General features: G+C 42.9%; 1 protein-coding gene across 3 annotated transcripts in view; it reads left to right on the forward strand.

The window, feature by feature from the left end:
• The window catches only part of LAT (linker for activation of T cells), a 428,981-nt gene that overhangs the window by 262,322 nt on the left and 143,138 nt on the right, over window positions 1-23,521 (forward strand). For all 3 annotated transcript variants that reach the window (XM_086932412.1, XM_086932414.1, XM_086932413.1), the window contains exon 4: window positions 1,476-1,528. In XM_086932412.1, coding sequence (XP_086788538.1) covers window positions 1,476-1,528 — 53 coding nt within the window. The remainder of the gene's footprint in view (window positions 1-1,475; window positions 1,529-23,521) is intronic.

Genomic DNA, 23,521 nt, shown 5'->3' on the forward strand with positions numbered 1-23,521 from the left:
TTTGCTATAGAGCACATATAGATTGCATTAACTTCTAATTTGGATAATTGTCACATACAGCTACATTTACAAACATTTCGGATGATTAAGAATTTAGAGGATAGGTACTCCTTTGCAACAGTGATAGAGTACCTTTTCTACCAAATACACAGTCTGCTCACCTGATGTAGGACTTGGCTGACCTTAAGAATGTTGACAGTGCTCCCTACTCTGACTTTCTTGCTGACATATTCCTCTGACTGCACTGTGGAGTACAGGCTGTTGGAGGTTAGCCATCGAACTGTCTGTCTGACCAATTTATAGAGGGCAGTCTGATTCAGTCACCGTGAGGTAAAACCTAGTGGCGCATTCAGTCAAATAAGTGTCGACCACGCCATGGGAGGAAACTCCCGGGGTGTGGGGGTCATTAGTTTTACTTTTTTTCCAAAACAAAAGTGTGACAGACAGCTGTCCTGTTTGACAGAAACATGTGTCAAACAGTTACCACCTTGAGAGGAACCTACAATCGTGGTTCCGGCCATTGTTAAGATGTCCATGGGGCCCATTGACATCCCAAGATTTGGGGACAGGACGTCTGTCATGGCAACAGAGTGATGCTCTGTCAGCCTGATGGACATACAACCATCTTTCAAACTCTAAATCAGGTACATGGATATCACCAGACTTTCGATATAAGGCTCTCCTTCTGTATGGCCAACCTCCAAATCCAACTATTTTCCATGCTAATAATTCCGTACAGAAGCAATTAGTACTGACGGGGTAATGGAGTTATTTGCACAACTCAAGATCTACAAAGATCTGCCGTGATCATCTCTTTCACCTCATCAGCCACCCCAAAAACATGTAAACCACAGAATAGTCTGATTTAGACTGAAAAAGGCCTGGAAACTTTGGAAGACGAGTAAATGGTAGGAGGGAACCACATGCATGCTTACCACTGTGGGGTGGGATTGTCTTATCACAGGATTCAACTCACTTATAAACAGTAGTAAAACATATTTAGCTGCACTGCACTGTCTGCCTGGCAACCATTTATAGATGTATTGGCTCTCCAGTCCTGCTTAGTTATCTGTCCGTCTGTCTTTCCTACGTTTTCCTTATTTTGTTCCTCTGAAAGGTAAGTCTACCTTGTGCTTTTGGGCTTTGTCCTTGTTGAATGTATGTCATTTGTCTGGCGGCTGCTGCTGTTCGAAACATTCTCTGCTGTATGGCAGTCATGTGCTTAGGTTGTCTTTGCTACCTCTATAATGGCGGCCACCCTGTTGGCCAATTGATGTGCTGTATGATATAGATGCCTAAAAGAAATGATTGATTTTATTAACATGCAACTTCTAGATCCTCACATGTGTGATGTTTGAATGTATTGACAGTGCAACTCCCTTCAACTTTTATCACTGATGAAGCAAGAGTCGCATTCACACCGGCTGTAGCCTGTTCCTGGTTGGGTCTAATAATTGTATTCTCTTCTCTTCCAGGCCCCCTGGGGAGATGTCCCACTCGAGTTTCACGGTCTTGAGATCCTCGAACTGTAAGAGAAATGCCTCATCTTCCTCTTTGTCTCTTTCTACCTTCCCATACTTGGTTCATAGCAGGTGTTTTGCTACAGATTCTCCGCTGCCTATTTTCTTTGAGTGAGCTGTGCACTGCTGCTTGGGCGGAGCCTTTTCTTTATGAATTATACTGCACATTGCTATTTCCGGTGCGGTACCATTCTCTTTGTGAGAAAAGCTTGCGCTGCTGATGCCTGCCGTCTGCTCAAGAGCTATCTGGACTGCCTAGTGGAGTTGTTTCCTGTTCTGCTTTAAAAGTCAGGCAAAAAGATATCAATAAATCTGGCTTTCTTTCAAGAATAAAATGGCTCGCCACTTACAAAGTCCTTGGCTTCCTCGGCAAACAAAACATCAGATATGTATTAGCAGCATCGAGTGCTAGTAAAGCTAGGTAGCGCAGAGTACTTTATGTGCTGCTGCACACACCTTGAAACTAAGGTTATCCTTTCACTGAGGGCTTTTCCACAACTTAAATTCGTAATCGCATATTCGCCATAAGAGGTACATTTACATCACCAATGATCACCAGAATTATCGATGCAGAATAGTTCATTTATCGCTTGCAAGGGAGTGGTAGCCTTTTTAGAAGCACGGTTAAAAGTATTTTTAATGGCAGAGCATTTTGGGGCAAAGGTCTGGGAGATGGTGTCTGAGTTTGTAAACTGGAGCACCAATCTAACCCTGCCCTGGCTCTCAGTGGCCACGCAGCCCGCCATTGTTTTCTAATCTTAGGAAAATACCTTTACTTGTGCACAAGGTGTCTGACAAGTGGTTCTAAAAGAAAACAAAAATCAACAGTGAAAAGCAGTCAAGGGGATGTGTGTGAAATAGTCTGCTGTCAAAAACAAACTGTATGAAAGCTAGTGTGTCTGATGGAGAGGAGAGAAGTTGGCCTAACGGCTAGGCCGGTCAACTTTGAATCTGGGGTACCGGGTTCGAGCCTCGGCAATGACGGTGAACATCCTGTGATTCTGGGCAAATCACGTAGTCTCCCTGTGCCTAGCACAAAAAAAATGAATGTGTCCTCTTGTAACTCAACTGGTGCTGTGTAAACCGCTCTGATACCCGATAGCTTAGTGGCAAGTTTGCGCTATATAAAACTCCGTAAAATAAAACAAATAGTGGTGTAGCAGGGGTACGTACGATGGACATTAGACATTCAAAATGAAGCAAGCAAGGACAAGGCTCCCCTGACTCCTAATGAGGCAGGACTCCACCGGCATTAGAGAACCTGCCTTCACTAATGATATGTGCTTTGCAGGATGTTTTGAGAATTTCCCACCTTAGAAAAATATTGATTTGATCTATGAATTTGCCAATCAATGTTGTTTCCTGAGAAACTGGGCTGCTCAGCGCTTCTATCCAATATACCTTTCTTTCTTTTCCACATGATTCAGCTCTGGGGCAGAGACTTTTGGAAATTATTGGCCGATCCAGCTTCATCAAAGCCTTTAGGATTGCTCTGCTGATGCTTTAGGGCAACATTTTGCCATGTTATCGACACCCCGCCCTCGCCCCCAACCCACAAAGTCATGGCCGGCATTCTTCAGCATATGACAACTTCATGATGCTTCACGTAATCACTGGTAGTTTTACTCGTCTGAGTAGATTCTTCCTTGTTCTGATCATTACGGCACGAGACTTGAATGCCTCAAACAAACAGACTTTTGACAAGCCGCAATCCCTACAAAAGCATACAATCGTCTAACTCCACTCCCATAACGAGGGGATATCATCAACACACCTTTCCCCAGCACATTCTGCAATGTAAAGCTATTAAAAACACTCCTCCAAACCCAGTCTGGCTGGAAAATCATACTCTGGGAGGGAGGGAAGTAGGAAGGGTGTGTGAACCATGGTCCGAACACGGAAGAATGGGCTCAGTGTAATGGAATCACTGTGAGTAATTCAAACATAACCTCTTGGTCTCCTTCCTTGTTCTACTCATTATGACATGAGGAATACTCAAGCTATGTACTAGGATGATTGTAAAACTGCTGCCATCAAAAAAGACTTCATAGGAGAGAGCGCGTTCATACCAAAATCAGCTTCAGATTGTCAATCATGTGAAAGTTTGTAGTAATGTTTAATAAGAATAGTAGGGATGGGCCAGGTTGCTATTCTCCAAATCACCCTCAGAGTCTGCCCGAGTGGCAGCCATACCTATAGTGGATCGATCATGCGCTTCTAACTAACAGGAAAGTCTTTGAATCTGTTGAGCAGATGCAATCAAATAATTTGTCCAATGACCAAAAGTCTAGTGTGTTGGAAAGCCACATCTTTAGGTGAGATCCTCACCTACGTGAAGTGTTGTAGTGATTGTTGTTATGCAAAGAAGAATACAACAAATGAGAAATAGATATTGGCTTAAACTATTTTTTTAAGGGTGGTCAAGGTAGTTTTAATTTGCATGGACCTGGTCTTGGTATTGGTACTTGATCTAGTTTAATTTTGGCACCGGTTTAGGTGTGGAGGGTGTTAATGCACACAGCAATGGGGACCAATGGTGGGCTTTGTGGCAGAACTAGACGTTTTACAAACAGCATGACTAGTGAAAATATTAATTTTGCACAGATGAGAAAAGACACTTGCCAGATTTCTGGGGAATTTGGTCACTGTAAAAAGGATTGTAAATTTAATCAGAATACATTTCAAAATGAATCGCAGCTGGTTCCCCAAATGCTGCAGAATATAAATCAGATGTCACAGAATGGGCTTGCACAATCAACTGCCCCAACCCTAGCGGCTTGTGTGTGGGACGAATATGTGACGTTACAGAGCAATGATTTACATCGCGATACGTTACATCGCAGTTATTACAACGCAAGTCGTTACAACGACTTGCGCTGTAGGACGCTGGATTTAGGAATTGTATGATTTACTATTCCAACCCCAACAACAGTAGGGAAGATGTTGGAATAGCAAATAATACTATTCCTTAGAGTATAGCCCCATCCAGCACAATTCGTTGTAACTACTTGCGTTATAATGACCGCAATGTAAATGTATCGCCGTATAACAACCGCGTTGTAAAGGTCGTTCGCCGTGTGGAACATGCAGAACCCAAGGCAGTTCAATATGAATGACTTTTATTCCATTAATGCAACAGCCTATGCAGAATAATATGCACGGTTTCCAAAATAGTTTCGGATTTCAGCAAAAACCTGCAGGTATTAATGATAATTTCTCACAATTTGCAGGTACACTACCGGACCAAGTTAGGCACAATGATGGTGCCTTAGGTGGGAGGAGGATTGCATGCTTGGTGCCATCCTAGTGTTTGACCAGAATGGTCCTTTTGTGGAAGGAGAAATTAATTGCTATCAAGTATCATTTTTGGATACACTGACAAAATATCAATGTTAAAAATAAAGAAGTAAAAAATATCGATGCAAAAATATAGATTGCAAAAATATCAATTCCCTATACTTAAACAGGTGAGTACAAATATATAGAGATAAAAAATATCGCTGTAAAAAGTGTAGTTGTACAAAATATCGAATTATATATATGTATATATATATATATATATATATATATATATATATATATATAATACAATAATACATATTAAATATTTTAAATAATACAATTAATATAAGAAATAAAGTAGATTTATTATACATTTAAAAAAGTATAATAAATAAACGTAATTTAAAAAAGTTAAACACTCATACATAATAATTTACATATATTTACTTTAAAACAATTAAACTATTAATTTTAATTTATTTTATAATTTTAAACTTATATAAAAATTTACAACAGCAAAAAGAAAAAAGAAAAAATATATATATATATACCAATATCATAAAAATCTAATTAAAAACATTATTTTACAAATTAATACATTAAACATGAACGTAAAACGTGAAACTTAATTTTCCCACTCCAGTAAGTGCAACAGTAGGGAAAGTGTTGGATAGCAGAGTGGTAGAAATTACAATTCCCACTCTAGTGAGTGCAACAGTAGGGAAAGTGTTGGATAGCGGAGGAGTAAAACTTTCTATTTCCACTCCAGTGAGTGCAACAGTAGGGAATGTGTTGGATAGCGGATGGATAAAAACGACTACTTTTCCAACTCCAGCGACTGCAACATTAGATGAAGTGTTGGATAGCGGAGCAGTAAAAAGGACTAGTCACGCTTTTGACTGCAACAGTAGGTACAATGTTTGATAGCGGTGGGGTAAAAACGTACTATTCCCACTCCAGTGAGTGCAACAGTAGGGAAAGTGTTGCCTAGCCGAGGGGTAGACATTATTGTTCCCACTCCAGTGATTGTAACAGTAGGGAAACTGTTGGATTGCAGAGGAGTAACAATTAATATTCTTACACCAGTTAGTTCAAAATAAAAAATAAAGAATATGTTAACAATACAAATATTTACAAAATAAATTAAAAAATATATAAATATGGTAACAATTAAAATACAAATATATTTAATATTACATTTAGAAAAAACAATGTCAAATACATATATTAAATACCCACAAATATTATATTAAAACAAATTTTAAAAATTCCCCAAAAATAAATGTTTGATCAACAATGATTTTGAAACAAAAACATTATTTATTACATATATTTACTTTTTTATTTCCGACCCTATAACACCACACAATTCACAACCCACATCTAAATAATTTCCAATTACAAAAATATTAATTGAAATCAAATTAAAATTCATAAAAATTATTTAACTTCCCACAATTTACCCCTTTAACCCCCACAATCCACAGCTAACATTAAACTGTAAAGAAAAAATCATTACAGAATTAAAACTTGTTTCAAATTAAAAAACTAATCATATTTAAAAACTAATTATAAGTAATTAAAATTAATTTACTTCCCACTCTGTACCCCTATACCATTAAAACCCACACACAAAAAATAAAAATAAACGAATACACCAATTAAATATAAATTAATGATTACTATTAATGATCAACTCATTTTTAATTGATTAAACACAAATTACTTCCCGCCCTTTACCCCCATAAAAACCACAACCCACACCTAAAATTAATTACACAAATTCCATATTTAATTTTCAAATAATTAATTAATATTAATTAACTAATTTGTAATTAACTAAACAAAATACTTCCTACCCTTTACCCCATAAACCCCACAACCCACACTTAAAATAAAATCAAACAATTATCATAATTAACTATCAATTAATTAGTTCTTATAAATTAACAACTAATTATTAATAAATTAAACATAAATTACTTCCCACCCTTTACCCCTATAAACTCCACAACCTGCACCTAAATTAATTACACAATTTCCGTAATCAATTAGCTATCAATTAATGAATATTAATTAAGAACAAATTATTAATTATTTAAAAATAAAATCCTTCCCACCCTTTCCCCCATAAATCCCACAAGCCACACCTAAAATAAATCACACAATTACCTTAATTAATGAACTATTAATTATTTCAGAATCCAAATCAGAAAATGCTTTATTCGATTTTAAAAATTCATAAAATCATAACAGCAGGAATACAAAATGTCAATTCATTGAATATATACATTTAAAAATACATTAAACTCAACAATTAACAATCAATTTAAATGTTTTCTCTTTCTCAGTATGCTTTTTAAAAAGACAGACAAGATTCCTACACAGTACTCGTTGTTCAATAATTGAAGAAATAAAAAAGCCGGGCGGCATTGCCGCCATGAACCCTTTTAAAAAAATGTAATAATCCATCCGGCCCTTTCATTTACATAGAATTTACAGAAAAGAATCATGTGCATAGTCGTTTGGGTGGATAAATTATCGCATGGACAATAACAAAGCTGTCTGGACCAGTCATTAACTGTTGGAAAGGAGACCAGGTGATGAAAACAATCGAACCTAAATCTAGTCAAGATGTATCTATCGTAACCCCCTTGACACCATACTAAATAGGGTTGAATGGAGCTACAGACCAGGGTAAGTTGATGTTGGATCACAGTTTTTTTGGTAAACTCTGTCCCCATTCTTAGGGTCTCAAAGTGCTTCAGACACATGGCTTTAAGGTCTTTTCTAGGTATTGAATGTAAGGAATCAGGGTTACTGTAAAACTAAGGTCTCCCCAAATCATTAGATAGTTTAATTAGTTAATATGATTTAACAACTAATTATTAAATAATCAAAAATAATGTATTCCCACCCTTTAACTCTATAAGCCCCACAACTGGCACCTAAAAAAAATACAATGGCCTTAATTAATGATCACCTAATTGATATTAATTAACAAGCAATTAATAATTAATTACAAATAAATTAGTTTCCGCAATTAACGCTATAAAATCTAAAATAAATAAACAAAAAAAATCATTAATTTATTATAATTAAATTACTTCCCACCCTATTTCCTATAAACCTACAACCTGCTACGGAACTAAAAAAGACAAAATGTCATTAAAATAAAATTCATAACTACTAAAAATTTAACAAATGTATTAAAAAACATAATACTTATACAAAAAACATACATCACATACATTTAAAATGTAAACTACAATACTTAACACTAACTAAAAATTTGATATTAAAGCATCTATCTTTTTGAAAACAATATACATGACTTCTATATTTTTAAAAACGATATTTCCCTCCTTAAATTCGATATTCTTGATCACAATATTCTTGCTGTTGATATTTTCGGATCACAATTAAGTATGGGCGAATTTTGCGAATCTCGCGTTCGCGAATTTTGCGGATTTGCGAACTCGCAATCCGCAAAATCCGCGAATTCTAGCGAATTTGCGGATTTTTTTTTTTTGTGTTCGCAAGGATTTCTGCTAGTTCGCGAGGGTTTCGTACCAGTTCGCAATTGCGAACTTACATTTCGGCACGCAACGGTCGCGATTATGTTGTTTCTACGTCTGGTTCCTCATCACAGGTTCCCAGCACCCTCTGTTTCACCACTGCAACCCTCTGTTACATCAATGCCACCCTCTGGTTCATCAATGCCACCCTCTGGTTCATCATCACTGTAGATTATGGTGGGGAAAAGCAAGCACACCAGCCCTGCTTCAACTGACATGAATTAGTTTGGGGTTAGTTTATTAATGTGTCACTGTTTTAAAATTCCAGTCTGGCACCTGCTTCCTTATTTGTCATTTTGCTTTCTGTTGCAGTGCATTTTTTTTCCCAGGACCTTTGTGGCCTACCTGTAGCTATTCTATGAGCCTGCTGAGAGGGTCAGAGCAGGGTCATACAATTGTTGCAACTAGCAACTGAATTCTGGAGGGGCCCCAGCCAGGAAGCACTACAGGGAATTGTTACTAATGATGAGTTTGAACTCTTGCCCCTGCCGAGTGCTTTCAGTTTTAAAAAAACTTGTTTTTCTGCAATTTCGCGGGATTCGCGGGGCTCGAACACGCGTGAGATCGGATTCGGAAGCCGCAAATTCGTGCGAATATGCAATTTGTTTTTTGCGGCGTGTTAGTTGGCAAGGTTTTGTGCGTTTTTGCGAGCCGCTCGTAGCGCAAGGGGCGAAGTTACCCTCGTGGTCGTTCAAGGGCGCGGCCATCTTGTTTGCCTGACGTATTTCCGTTTCCGGGCACGAAGTGTAATCTCGCAAAGTCTGCGGCTTGCCAGTACAGTTTCGCGCGTGTTCGCAAGGAAAATCTCGCGCGAACGTACCCACGCGGTCGTGAACGGGCGTGGCCATCTTGTTTCTCATTCATTGCTATGGTTCTGGGCATGGTCTTTGTATCCTCTGTCAATCTCTGCCATCCTTTGCTTGTTTGAAGTTTTTTTTGATCTATTTTACTTATTATCTATCCCTCTATTTTTCTAGCCCTATATTTTTGTGTTTACTGCTACTTTTGGTTAATTTTAAACTACTTTTTTAAACTCTTTTCTTTTCTTCTCTTCCCTATTCTATTTTCTTTATTCCTTTCCGCCCAGACCATGGTGAAGGGAGCCGGGAAGCATCCCGAGAAGGGGAAGGGTCCCGCACCCCGTGTCCGGCTCCCGTGCGGGCGGTTGAGGGGGGAGGAGGTCGTACCCAGGGAGATCTTTACCCCGGAGGAGGTGGGCCAACTCATTTTTTATGTTCAGCGCTGCCTCCCCAGGACCATCATGGGAGGCGGCAAGATCAGTGCCGGGTACGGGGCCCGGGAGCGCCGGAAGCGGTGGGAGAAGGTGTGCCAGGCCATTTACCACCACTCTCGGGTCTGGCGCACCTACAACCAGGCCACCCACTGCTGGACGGATGTCCTGACCCGTGAGCGAGATCTGCTCGACCTCCTTGGCCTTGAGATCCCCGGGCTTGGTGAGTAGTAGTAGCTATTTCTTTACTACTATGTTTTCTCCTGCTGTGTTATTATATTGCAAATTTTTGTTTTTTACCAAGAGCAATAATGCTGCTCATTACATTGTAGGTAAATTATATTTCAAAATCTTCTGTGCATTTCAGGTACACTGCTCTCCTTCTTCTCAGTAGTGTTGCTACTATGCTTATTTGTTTTAGATTTTGTGTTCATTTCATTGGCCTGTGAAATTATGTATGAGTGTAGTTTAAAGAACTGCGTAATGCTACACACTAAGGTTCTGATTTTTAATTACCGGCGCATCCCTGCAAAGTAGCAGGGATGCGCCAGTAATTGTGCGTCATGCCACCATCACCCATGGTGCGCCGTATTTACAATGCGGCGCACCATGGGCCCAAAACGTCACCAAAGCGTTACGCATCTGTGCCGTAAAGGCGGCGCATTGCTGGAGTTGCGTCGCAACAATGGTGCAGCTCCATCAATGCTCTGGGGTGCCCTATCTCCCCAATGCTGCGTCAAGTCGTACGTCTGCTTCAAGCAGGCGCAGGGTTTGAGTCACGCATCATTGTCCTCAAAGTGACTGATTGAAATCTTGTAGATTTCCCTCAGCCACTTTTAGGAAGCGTTCCTGCGCAGGAACGCCCTCCCTTGCGCCGGAACGCCCCCTATTGGCGCAGGGCTTTACAACGTGATGCATCTCCCATATGCGTCACGTTGTTAATATAAGCCGCACCATTGCGCCTCTTTTGTGCTGTCGCTGCGTCACAAAAGTCACGCAACAATGGAGCAAAAGAGCCGCAAGGGGCTTCTAAATCAGCCCCTACAGACTCCAGTCCAGTCCTTCCTTTGTACACATGGCGATAGGAAGAAATAGTGGTGGTGGATTAATAGTTTGAGTATTTTAATGACTGGTTAATGTAGTAGGAAACGTTAGTGTTGTCGCTGATCTTCAATCACGATGGACTTTGGCTGTCACTTTGCGTGCTGCGGACTGCTGCCTGCCAATCCTAGGCAAACCTTTTTAGTACTTTGTTTAGTGAGTTACATAGGGTAGTTTCCAATTCGACGGTCCGCAAATCAAGCAATACTAAAGTAATAACGTAGTCAACCACATGAGATTGGTCAATAATATATCCCGTGGAGTTGTTCCCTATTTGCTGTTTTGCAAAAATATTTTGTTAGTTCTTTTGAAATGTTTGATTTGGTTGAGAAATATCATCCATGTTTTCTGTTTTTCTTTCTTTCATGCTGTACATCAGCTTCCCCCAGGGGCAAGAGGAGGACACAGGAGGAGGAGGAGGAGGAGGAGGGTGCTGTTGACGATGCAGGCCAGGACCGGGCAGGCGAGGGCTCCTTTGCTGGCCCCAGTAAGTTTTAATTTTAATATAGAGTACTTATTTTTTCCTAGCGTTCCTCATTCGATTTTTTCTAAATCGTCTTTGATCTTCTTGTAGACAGGATCTAAATTCTTATCCTGCCTCGACTATGACTCCTTGTGGTATTACTAGATTATTCTTATTAGTCTGTCTGTGTAGCTAAGTAAGATTGCAACTTTGGCATTTCCATTGGACTCCCATTCTAGTCAGCAATAGCTCTATGCACTGAGTGCAGTCCTCTGGGATTGTCCATAATGTCTTTTCAAGTATTCTAAATGTTTATGCTTTGACCATTGCTAACAATAAAAAGGTGAATGACCACCAAGAAAGAATAAGATACTACTTTACTTTTGGTTTGGATAGGAGGACAATCCATTCTACTACTGTTGCAGGGACAAATCTGCACAAACAGAACAATGGACACTAAATAATGCATTGCTTAGCTTATCAATTATAATAGGTGCTGTTAGACTTTCCACATACCTCAGTGATAACAGACTTTGTAGTTGAACCCCCAATCTCCTTACTGACAAGATAGTGTGGCAGAGTCATTTAGCTCCCAAAGTCACCGATGGCAGAGGCACGGACTCATGCTTGCAAAAATTCCAAAACCTTTAGCTCATCCACTCTAGTCTGGACGACCAAAAACCACAGAGTTTATTTAAGTTTAAAAGCTTTATTAAAAGTGAACACATTTATTAAAATCAAGTTTGTCATGAAAGTGAGCGTGTAACTGAAAATGGAAAAGTGCTTAGTGCTGACGATTAATTGGACACATTTCTTGTGGTCGAGCCGAGCTCTCACCTGGTTTGAACTTGATCCTGCTCATGTTCTTAGAAGTCAAGCTTCTGTCTGTTAGGAGAAAAAGTGGTGCGTGTTAAAAAGTAAAAAGCAAACATTCATCAGTTGTGCCAAAAAGTTCAGCAAGACAACAGCCTTCCCTGGAAAAAGGGACATTTTTACTTTAGAGTACACAGTCATAAATTATTAAATTGTATAATGTTTTTTTCACATTTCTTTCTTCCTCCTAGACCAAATATTATATAGTAGTGAGTGGTGTATTCTAACATTATTCAATGTACTTTGTAGGTGGAACATCTGGAGACGGGGCCAGCGCGGAGGTGGCATTGGACGAGGACGACAACTCTGGGGAGGAGGCGGTGCAAGTGCCGGACAAGGACATGCCTGTGAGGGTTCACACGGTGGTGGCGGGCAGAGGTAAGCTATACATTCCTTAGTCATTGAGATTGAAGACTGCAGTGTGTGCTTTCTGCACGGGTGTATTATAAATAAACCAGGTAGTAGCCTCCTCTAAATGTACTTCGACTTAGCTGTGAAGTTTTTGGCGAGAAGAATCGCAATCAGATCTGAGGTGAACTTGATGGATGGGATGAACGAAAAGCGAAAGAAGGGTGTAAGTAAGTGTGGAAGGACGAGAAATGTAATGATGACTGGCAAAGAAGAACGATATGTGTTTGCTTGGTCCCCGAGGTGGCTGGGAAGGAAAGAATATGGTATGGTGCATGGCTGGGTGAATGATGAAGCAAGGATGGGTGGAAGGAGAACAGCCTAGGTGGGTGAGACAGAAACTGTATGTGTGCATATACTTTGAATGGATGGATGCCTGGATCATTCATGGTACTTTCTGACTCTTAGATAGCATATGTGTATCTAGAGAGAGTAGACGGTCACTGGATGAACTAAGTGTTACTTTGAAGAGCATGTAACACCGCACCCGCACGTCCGTTCCAGTGTAGGAAAGGCAAGGAAAAGAAGTTGTAACGTTGTCCAAATACTACCATGAATAGTAGCAGTAGTTTGTATTGCAACTGCAAGCACAGCCTATATCCGGTTATTACGGTGGACACTCCCTACCTCTCTTAATAACTTTAGTTTAGTAGTAGTACGTCATTCATGTGTGGGGGTATCACTGTTCACTCAATAATAAGCAAAGCACCTAAAGTCATCCCATATGTCATCAAATACATCCCATGTGAAGTGATAGATAATCAGATAATTTAGCTTCTTCATTTTCCTTTTCTAATACTCATTTGCACTGTAGGGTGAAAGCTAAAGTAATTAAGCAGTAGCCCTTTTAACAGAGTATTCTCAGTGCCACCCGTAATAGAAAAGTAAGAGCTTCACCACCTGCATGTACTGGACCGGTACAGTAACGCAAGTCTGTCTCACTCACCATGGTGTGCGCCTGTTTTTCTCGGGTGCAAGTTCACTGCGCTGGCATTATGCCGGCTTGCATAAGATAACGTACCAATTTTCCTAAACAAGAGAGAAGAAGAAGAATAAGAGTGGTGTACTGTCAGTCGACTGTAATGTAAGTCCATAGTGCTCGTAGAATTTGTTCCTTAAACTCCCACTAATGTTAGAGCAAGGATGAAGAAGTCGGAGGTTACATAGATACTGTCCTCAATAGTTATGTACTGTGCTTTCAATTTGCTACTTGTACTGTGACAACTTTCTGCTCAATCATTTTGTGTTAATCTTAAGGAGCATTGGTTACAGACTATGTCTTTCTTTCATTATGTAGTTGCTCCTTCCAAATCCAAGACACCATCAAGGAGGAAGGAGCTGGCTCGAATGGCCCGGCAACGGAGGCTGGATGCCACTGTCGCTGAATATCGGCGGCTGGTGGCCCTGGAGGAGGAGGATACGCAGTCTGGTACAACAACAACGTCCACTGGGACAGCTGCATCCTCCTCCGTGCGGGCTGCCAGCCAGCGCAGTGCTCCAGCGGTACGGAGCCGGGCTACCAAAGCCAAACGCCACCGCCGAACAGGAAAGAAAGCAGCTGCCCCTCACAGGATTTGCAAGGCACACCGGCGCCGCTTATCCCTCAAACTGTCCTACCTGGAGCAGGAGGTCCATAACTATAAGAACTTGGTGGAGGGCCTCCGCTTCGAACTTGCCACCCTCCGCAAGGAGCATGATGCCCTGGCTGCTAAATCCAACAGCACCCTGCCATAGTGTCCCTTGCCCCTTTTTTAGAGACTTTTGGGGGGTGGGAATTGGGAGTTGGGTTTTTTGGGGACTTTTGAAGGACAATCGTTGGGGTAAGGGAGGGTCTTGCGGGAGATTCTTTTGTTAGGGCTATAAAAATATACTTTTTGAAACTTTATCTGACATACCTGTTTTCTACTGCTTTTGAGTCTGGTGGGTGGGGGTTTAACAGTAAGTTTGTTTTCCTGAATAGTCCTAGGACTTTAGTAGTACTACCGTCAATCCAATCTCTCGTCTCTCCTAATACTCCATTATACTACCTCCAACCAAACGCCTATCTTACCTGTAATTTCTGTTTGCAAGTAGGGCTAGGCCCAGGGCTGGCTCCACGGGAAACAGCGAATAAGGTTGGCAATCCTGGGCGGATAAAATTTCCTCATAGCGGTGGTACTAGTGGTGTGACACAGTGGCAGTTGCATGCCTATGAAAAAAAAGAAAATGAAATCTGGTTTGTCCTCCTGAGCAATACAACGGTACAATAGAGAATATAGCAGGTGACAGAAGTACACTAGAACAGTGCCACATTGTAGCCTAACAAATGTTAAAGTATAACTAATTCGGTTGAAGTTCTTTGACATTAGCCATGGGTCTTTGTCAATCAGAGTAAGAATATATCCTCGGATTTCTTCACCAGCCTGTTGCTATCACCTTATCCTCCCCAGCAAGTGTGTGGATTTATTGCTGTAATTTAGTCACACATCAATGAAAACCACACAGCCCGGGGGAAGAGGGTTAGGGTTTGAAAAATGGATGGGTACGGGGGTTTTTGGGAAAGGTTTTGGGAGACAAGAAAAAATAGCACAGCATGGACAAACAATTGTGAACATAAACAAATCTTTGGGTACAAACCTATCCATCAATCTTTGAAAGTGCATGCACTACTGGATGCATGTCAGTGAAAAGTAAGTAGTACTTTCGACAACTGTGGAAGAAAGAATGCGACAGTACAGGGCGTGTGTGGAATTATTGATAACTATATTCAACATAAGGTCTCTGTTGCCAGATACCTGAGAGCCTTGCTGGTCACTATAAATCCATTCACAACACTCAATGGGGTTGGTCTGGAAGGTATAGTAGATAGAAAAGGAGAAATTGCTCTTTTTCTAGGTGTCCCCTCACTCACCAGGGTTGCCCCTTGGTGACATGCTTCATCATTGGGGCCATCCCAGTCCTCTACGGGCTGGGGCGTGCTGCGACTTGCGAATTACGTAGGAGCACTTACAAATGACTATGTGTGGTGCAGATGTGATAGTGGAGTGGACTAAGTGATGTGTTAAGGGATCAATTTAGAAGCAGAGAGAGATCCAAGAAATGCAGTCACAGTCAGAGAAAAAGACATAGGATACTGTATCTGTATGTTGTTGTAGTTGTCCTGTTGAATTTGGTAAGTAAGTTGCCTGCAGAAAAAAAATCCTCTTATTAGCGGCACTCCTCCATTGCAGCTGACGCTTTGTCCATCGATGTTGGTGACCAGAAGACACCCTGTCCACTGTCTGCCTGATGCTGAATTGTGGCTCGCTAATGTGAAGCCTGACTCCATCCTTTTTTTCCCATTGCACAGACTGAAACCCGGCCTGTAATTATTCAATGAAAAACAGGAAGTGATATAATATTACAACACCACTGATAAATAAATATAAGGTATGTAGGCTGTGGAGTGCAAAAAGTCACACTTTGATTTTCCTAGTAGACAGTGCTATATTTTTGAAATTGCGTACTCTGTCAGAGTCACCTTTTGAAGGCTAAATAAGTATGGGCAAATTAATGTAGCGGATCTTTCCCCTCAAGCTAGGTGTCCTGTAAACTGTGTTTTAGAACAAAATTAGATCTTCCCAGCAGTGCTCCCACCCAGACCCTTACTAAAGCCAGTCGCAAAAATGTAGAAGACCCTCAATCAAATCTCAAAAAACTAGGCCTAGCAGAAAACTGGTGACAAAACGTACTTTGAAAGTAAAAGTAGGCCCAAGTACCCCCTTACCCACCGTGGATTGCATTCAAACCACTTGCAAGCAACCAAGCTAAAGTATCCATAGCCAGCATCGCTCCAAGACTCGAAAACCCCCCCACCCAAACACATGCAATAGAAATACTGCTAACCCTAACGAACCCTAAGTTAAGAATAGTGGCAAAGGCTTTCTTTAACTATGCCAAATCCCCCCTTTCCCACCATGGATTTTCTTCAAATGACTTGCAACCAAAATTGCACATTCTCACGAGTGCTCTAAGACCCCAGAACTCAGTTGCAAAAATCTAGAACACCCCGAAACACATGCAATCCTGCTGCTAGGGCTAACCCTAACGAACCCTAAGTTACAAAAAGTGCCAAAAGGCTTTTCCGCGAGGATTTTGTCCCAACCACTTCTACCTGGTATTAGACCTTCCCAGGAATTCCCCAAGACCCGCCAACCCACCCGCCAAGAAGCATAACACCCCCAAACAGGCCAAAAGCAAAATCTCATACTTGCAATATTTCTCGGCCTTTGGTCCAAACGCGCTGCGTAGCTAGGGCATAAGTCGGGGTTGCCACCACGGATTTCCTGAAAAGCAAATGCAATCAAGATTAGAGTGTCCCAGCAGTGCTCCCAGACCCCGAAACTCACCCACAAACACCAGGAAGCCCCACAAACAGGCCCCCGAAAACGCTACATTGAGCAAAATGTCAGAAATAGCCAAAAAAAATTTGGCCTGTATTTTGTCCCAACCACTTTTATCCGGTATTAGAGCTTCCCAGCAATGGCCCCAGAGCCGTCAACCCAGGAGAAAACAAGTAGAAGACCCCCAAACAGCCAAAGAGCAAAAGTACAAAAATGGGGACTTAGTCATTTTTTTCCAAATTTCCCAAATCACTCCGCGCGCGCTCTGCAGCTAGGCCCTAACTCCCCTCTGCCACCATGGATTTGCTTCAAATCTCTTGCAAAGTAAAGTATATATAGCCAGCAGTGCGCCCAGACCCCAAAACCCACCCACAAACACCAGGAAGCCCCCCAAACAGGCCCCCGAAAACACTACATTGAGCAAAATGTCAGAAATAGCAAAAAAAAATTTGGCCTGGATTTTGTCCCAACCACTTTTATCCGGTATTAGAGCTTCCCAGCAATGGCCCCAGAGCCGTCAACCCAGGAGAAAACGAGTAGAAGACCCCCAAACAGCCAAAGAGCAAAAGTACAAAAATGGGGACTTTGTCATTTTTTTCCAAATTTCCCAAATCACTCCGCGCGCGCTCTGCAGCTAGGCCCTAACTCCCCTCTGCCACCATGGATTTGCTTCAAATCTCTTGCAAAGTAAAGTATATATAGCCAGCAGTGCGCCCAGACTCCAAAACCCACCCACAAACACCAGGAAGCCCCCCAAACAGGCCCCCGAAAACGCTACATTGAGCAAAATGTCAGAAATAGCAAAAAAAAATTCGGCCTGGATTTTGTCCCAACCACTTCTACCCGGTATTAGACCTTCCCAGGAATGCCCCAAGACCCGCCAACCCACCCGCCAAGAAGCATAACACCCCCAAACAGGCCAAAAGCAAAATCTCATACTTGCAATATTTCTCGGCCTTCGGTCCAAACGCGCTGCGTAGCTAGGCCATAAGTCGGGGTTGCCACCACGGATTTCCTGAAAAGCAAATGCAATCAAGATTAGAGTGTCCCAGCAGTGCTCCCAGACCCCGAAACTCACCCACAAACACCAGGAAGCCTCACAAACAGGCCCCCGAAAACGCTACATTGAGCAAAATGTCAGAAATAGCAAAAAAAAATTCGGCCTGGATTTTGTCCCAACCACTTCTACCCGGTATTAGACCTTCCCAGGAATGCCCCAAGACCCGCCAACCCACCCGCCAAGAAGCATAACACCCCCAAACAGGCCAAAAGCAAAATCTCATACTTGCAATATTTCTCGGCCTTCGGTCCAAACGAGCTGCGTAGCTAGGCCATAAGTCGGGGTTGCCACCACGGATTTCCTGAAAAGCAAATGCAATCAAGATTAGAGTGTCCCAGCAGTGCTCCCAGACTCCGAAACTCACCCACAAACAGATGGAACCCCCCCTAAGAGCTCCTCAAAGGCAAGCAAGTCAGCAAAAACACTAAAAAATTTGCGCCTCGGATTTGGTCCAAAACACTTTTATCCGGTATTAGAGCTTACCAACAATGGTCCCAGAGCCGTCAACTCACCTGCAAAGAGGTAGAACAACACCCCCACAAGTGCTGAGTCTTTCTTCATTGGGCGTAAACCAGCCCTCTGGTTTGATGGAAATAGGAGTCTGGAGGAGGAGGATAGAGGAGCATGTTCTTCTGAACTTGTGAACCTGAGGAATGCAGACTGCGGCAACTTCAAATCAATTAGCAAACCAGTGAAGACAGTTCTGCTGATGGGCTTGTTTTTGTGATTATCTGATTAAAGTTTGAAATATATTAACTGTGCACAACAAAGAAAGACAGACACACAGGAATAAAAGTGAATAAGGACGAAAAAGAAAGTTATTGATTCGCTGTCTCATTTTCAGGGCTCGGTATCACGGTCCAGGAATGAGAATAAGGCTTCGTCATCATACTCTGCGAATTCAGGCAGGGTGAGCTCAGTGTCACCTGACAGAGTAGAAATTCCCTCATCTATGTTGCTGGCCACCTCGTCTTCATCCGGCGCGCTTTCTCGTACTCTGAAATCTGGTGGTATGAGGTGCTGATTCATCTTGATCATTGTTAACCTCTCCACATTTTTGGGCGAGAGGCGGCTCCGTTTGGGAGTTACAATGCCACCAGCAGCACTGAAAACACGTTCAGAAGACACGCTTGCGAGTGGGCAAGACAAGTAGTTTAAAGCCAGGTTGGTGAGCTGTGGCCACAATTCTTTTTTCCCATGCCAATACGCCAATGGGTCAGAATTAACATAGACCTCTGAGTCATTCAGATAGTCCTTCACCATCGACTCAAGGTCCTCATCCAAGGTTCCTCCACTTTGCTTAGCTCTTGCTGTGCCTCTGACCTTTTGAGAACCAAACCCACGCAGAGCTAGCCAATCCTCTTCAGCCTACAATGTTTCTGTTGTGTCTGGTGCAGATGATCCGGTTGCCGGTGTCTTTAACGGCTGAGAGGTCACTTGTGCCACAGCCACAGGTGCAGAAGTGGATTGTTTTGACTGGGGATGGCCTGCTGATGTACTGCCATTTCCTTCTATTTTCTGCCGTTCTCTTTCAAACCTCTTGGCTGACAAGGCTAGCCAATGTTTGTACTTTGGAACATGTTCATCATCAAAAGGAAAGAATGCTTGGCCTGCCAGCGCCTTTTTGTAATGTGGATCCAGAATAGTAGCACAAATATAATGCTGTTCTGAGTGGATCGCTTTAAGACGTTCATCACCTTGTAGGAGCTCTAATAATTTCTCAGCCAGAACAAAAGAGTCTTGGTTTTTTACATCTTTTTCAAACACAGAACACACCTCCTTCAGTTGGTCCTCCAGCATGTACAACAATGGGATAGCTTTTCCCAAATTACAGTCCTCCTTGCTGACTGCACGCGTGAAGAACTCAAAAGGACGAAGCATGCATGTCAGGCTTTGAACTATGTTCCATTGCGCCGCACCCATCCTCAGGTCCTCTGTACCCTCTGTCAAGAAATATTGATCGAGTACCGTATACTGCTCATACAGACGCTCAAGCATGTAGAAGGTTGAGTTCCAACGTGTTACCACCTCCTGGATGAGTGCTTTCACTGGCATTTGACGTTGATATAGCAGGCTCCTCAGCTGCTTCCGGGCCTTAAAAGAATGGCTAAAATGGTTGCACATTTTTCGGCAGGTGTCCAATACTCTGTACGCTGCACTGCCTTTATTACCCAAGAATTTTTGGACAACCAGGTTTATACAGTGCGCCAAACACGGCACTCTGAAATAGTCACCCTTCCTCATGGCCTTAACTATATTGGCGCCATTGTCCGTGGAAACATAACCAACCTGGCGTTTTAGTGGGGACAGCCAGTTAAAGATCCTTTGTGTTAAAGACATCCAAAATGTTTTCTGCTGTGTGACGTTTCTCCAAACCAAACATGGCTAGTGTTGCATGTTTCCGAGCAGCTTTAAAAACAATGTCCGTGTCAACACCTGTGTTTAGCTTTGCTTTAGCCCCTGAAAAAGAGACCCAGTGTGCAGTGAAGCACATGTAATCAGCGCCTGCGCCACTGGTCCACATGTCTGTTGTCAGATGTATAGTGTGAACAACGCTCTTCTGCAAAGCTGCCCCAATCACCTTCAGAACATCTTCATGTAGTGCTGGAACCGCAACTCGGGCAAAATAGAACCGGCTAGGAACCTTCCATTTAGGGCAGAGCTCTGCCACTAATTCTAGAAAACCAACCCCTTCTACAAAAGAAAAAGGGAGAAGGTCCAGAGCTAGCATTTTAGCCAGCTTAGTGTTATACAGACGCGTCAGTGGGTGGTTGCGTTCATATTGCGCTTCTGTAAACAACATCTTTTTAATGTTGCCCTGGACCAAGGATTTACGGGATGATGATATCTTCGACCCAGTTACGCTCGCTGATGAACTTTTCCGCATTGATGTCTCACTCTCTCCCACACTCTTAGTGTGCCTCACATGGGGTGTGCTGCTGACAGGGGTACTGGGTGTAAGTGAAGTGTTTGAATCGTCTTCTTCCTCCTCGTCATCATCAGATGAAAAATCAACGTTTTCATTACGTGCAATTCCGGCTTCCTTGACCGCCTGTCGGTGCGGAAACCATTGGACAGGGTGCGCTCTCCTAAGATGACCTCTCTGGCCTCCGGTACCATAGTTGGTACCAAACTTACCACGACTAACTCGAAGCTTACAAATGCTACAAATGGCTACGTTTTCCATTTTTGGGCAAACACTAAAGAAGTCCCAAACTGGAGACTTGAAATGTCTTTGGAGGCCGGAGGAGGCGGCGATACTGGTGGTGGTGGTCCTGCTGCTAATGCCAGATGAAGTGGAGGATGTGGATTGCCGAACTTCAGTACGTTTAGCACTTTCACCACCACGAATTGAGGTTGAGGTGGGTCCCTTCTTGCGAGGAAGAAATATGGTAGCGGTAGGTGTTGGTGTACTAGTTAACTCCAAATGTAATGATTGTTGTGTTTCCATTTCCATTGCCTCCTCGTCGACATCATCATCACGCTCAGCAGCTTCTCGGGATAGGGTCAAAATGTCTCTTTGCTGCATGCCCGCTGGGCCTGCAGTGACCTTTATGATGACTGGATCGACGTCGTGAAGGGCTTCATCAGCAGCAGTATGCGTCACTTCTTGTTGAGCCTCATCACACTCCATAGGTATGAGTTTGTCGACGACCTTCCTTTTACGCTTAGGTATCTTTGTCAGATCATGGTGTGCCTCACTCTCAGGCTGCCGTGGTGGTACCCATTCGTCATCCAGATCATCAGAAGGCGGTGGGCTTGAAGAAGATGTAGACACCAACCTTGATCTTTTCCATGCTAGGGATATGGAAGACAATGAATAATCATCAGGAGAAGTGGCTTCCAATGATACCTCGGCTTGATTGTCGATTTCCTGATGTGCCCCTACTTCGGGAGGGACAACTATTGTGGGAACTTGTTGTGACCCTCCATGCACCTCTACTTGCGCATCTCCTTGTGCTGCCTCTCCTTCCACATATACTTGGGCTTGTACTACTTCCACATGTTGTTGTTGCGGCTGTGGTTGTTCAACACTTGTCAGATGAGTTACAACAACCTGTGTTGATTCAGGGACATTGCTGCTACTTTCTTGCGATGAGCCAACATCACTGGTCGATGGTGATTGGAGAAGTACACTGACTGCCTCTGAAGCACTCAAGGGCTTTGACTTAAGTTGGCGTGGTGGTGGAGGCACTGAACCCAATGGAGCGGGGGTGCTGCTCCCAGCTTGGTCCCCAGCAGATCCTGCTGCTGCAGGCGTACTTTTTTTTTTGTTCCCAAAAAACGTGGCGGTTGGCACACCAGCCTCCTTGGTAACTTGCTTCTTCTGCTCCTTACTAGCAACTTTCTTGCTAGAGGAGCTACGGACAACTTTTTTTGGGGCCATCTTCTTCAAAGCAGGTCAGACAGCAGGCCGCAGTTGCACGAATTGTAGAGTTGTCTGAGGCCAGACGTGACGTCGCGTGACGTTATGCTGCACACACACACACCGCTGCAGGACTTCTTCCTGGCACTGGTGGTTCTCTTGAGTCTTGTGCACCTAAAAACAATGGAAGACAGGGGAACATCAGTTCAGTTATACACCCCAAAAAAATCGAAAAACACTGCAAAATCAGCACAATCCCATTCCATCCATGCCCTCCATGATGTTTAAGTTCAAGACAGCCCACAGAAAGACTAGGCCCATGCTAGACTCAAATACCCCTGGTGAAAAGGCCACAAGTACAGCCCCAAAAAACCGAAAATCACTGAAAAATCAGCACAATCCCAATCCATCCATGCCCTCCATGATGTTTAAATTCAAGACAACCCACAGAAAGACTAGGCCCATGCAAGACTCACTACCCCTGGGCATAAAGGTTGAAAAGTAGGCAAAATGGTTGCAGGCCTAACAACAAAGCCTGCATTCAAAATGGCCACTTGCCTCCCAGCACATGGCCAGGGCCTGTAGCAGCACTCAAAATGGCCCCCAGCCACATGGCCTGTCCCTCCCCATGAACACCCCCAAAAATCGAAAAACACTGCAAAATCAGCACAATCCCATTCCATCCATGCCCTCCATGATGTTTAAGTTCAAGACAGCCCACAGAAAGACTAGGCCCATGCTAGACTCAAATACCCCTGGTGAAAAGGCCACAAGTACAGCCCCAAAAAACGAAAATCACTGAAAAATCAGCACAATCCCAATCCATCCATGCCCTCCATGATGTTTACATTCAAGACAACCCACAGAAAGACTAGGCCCATGCAAGACTCACTACCCCTGGGCATAAAGGTTGAAAAGTAGGCAAAATGGTTGCAGGCCTAACAACAAAGCCTGCATTCAAAATGGCCACTTGCCTCCCAGCACATGGCCAGGGCCTGTAGCAGCACTCAAAATGGCCCCCAGCCACATGGCCTGTCCCTCCCCATGAACACCCCCAAAAATCGAAAAACACTGCAAAATCAGCACAATCCCATTCCATCCATGCCCCCCATGATGTTTAAGTTCAAGACAGCCCACAGAAAGACTAGGCCCATGCTAGACTCAAATACCCCTGGTGAAAAGGCCACAAGTACAGCCCCAAAAAACGAAAATCACTGAAAAATCAGCACAATCCCAATCCATCCATGCCCTCCATGATGTTTGAATTCAGGACAACCC

This window comes from Lissotriton vulgaris, chromosome 7 (genome assembly GCF_964263255.1).
Source record: "Lissotriton vulgaris chromosome 7, aLisVul1.2, whole genome shotgun sequence".
NCBI classification, from domain to species: Eukaryota; Metazoa; Chordata; class Amphibia; order Caudata; family Salamandridae; genus Lissotriton; species Lissotriton vulgaris.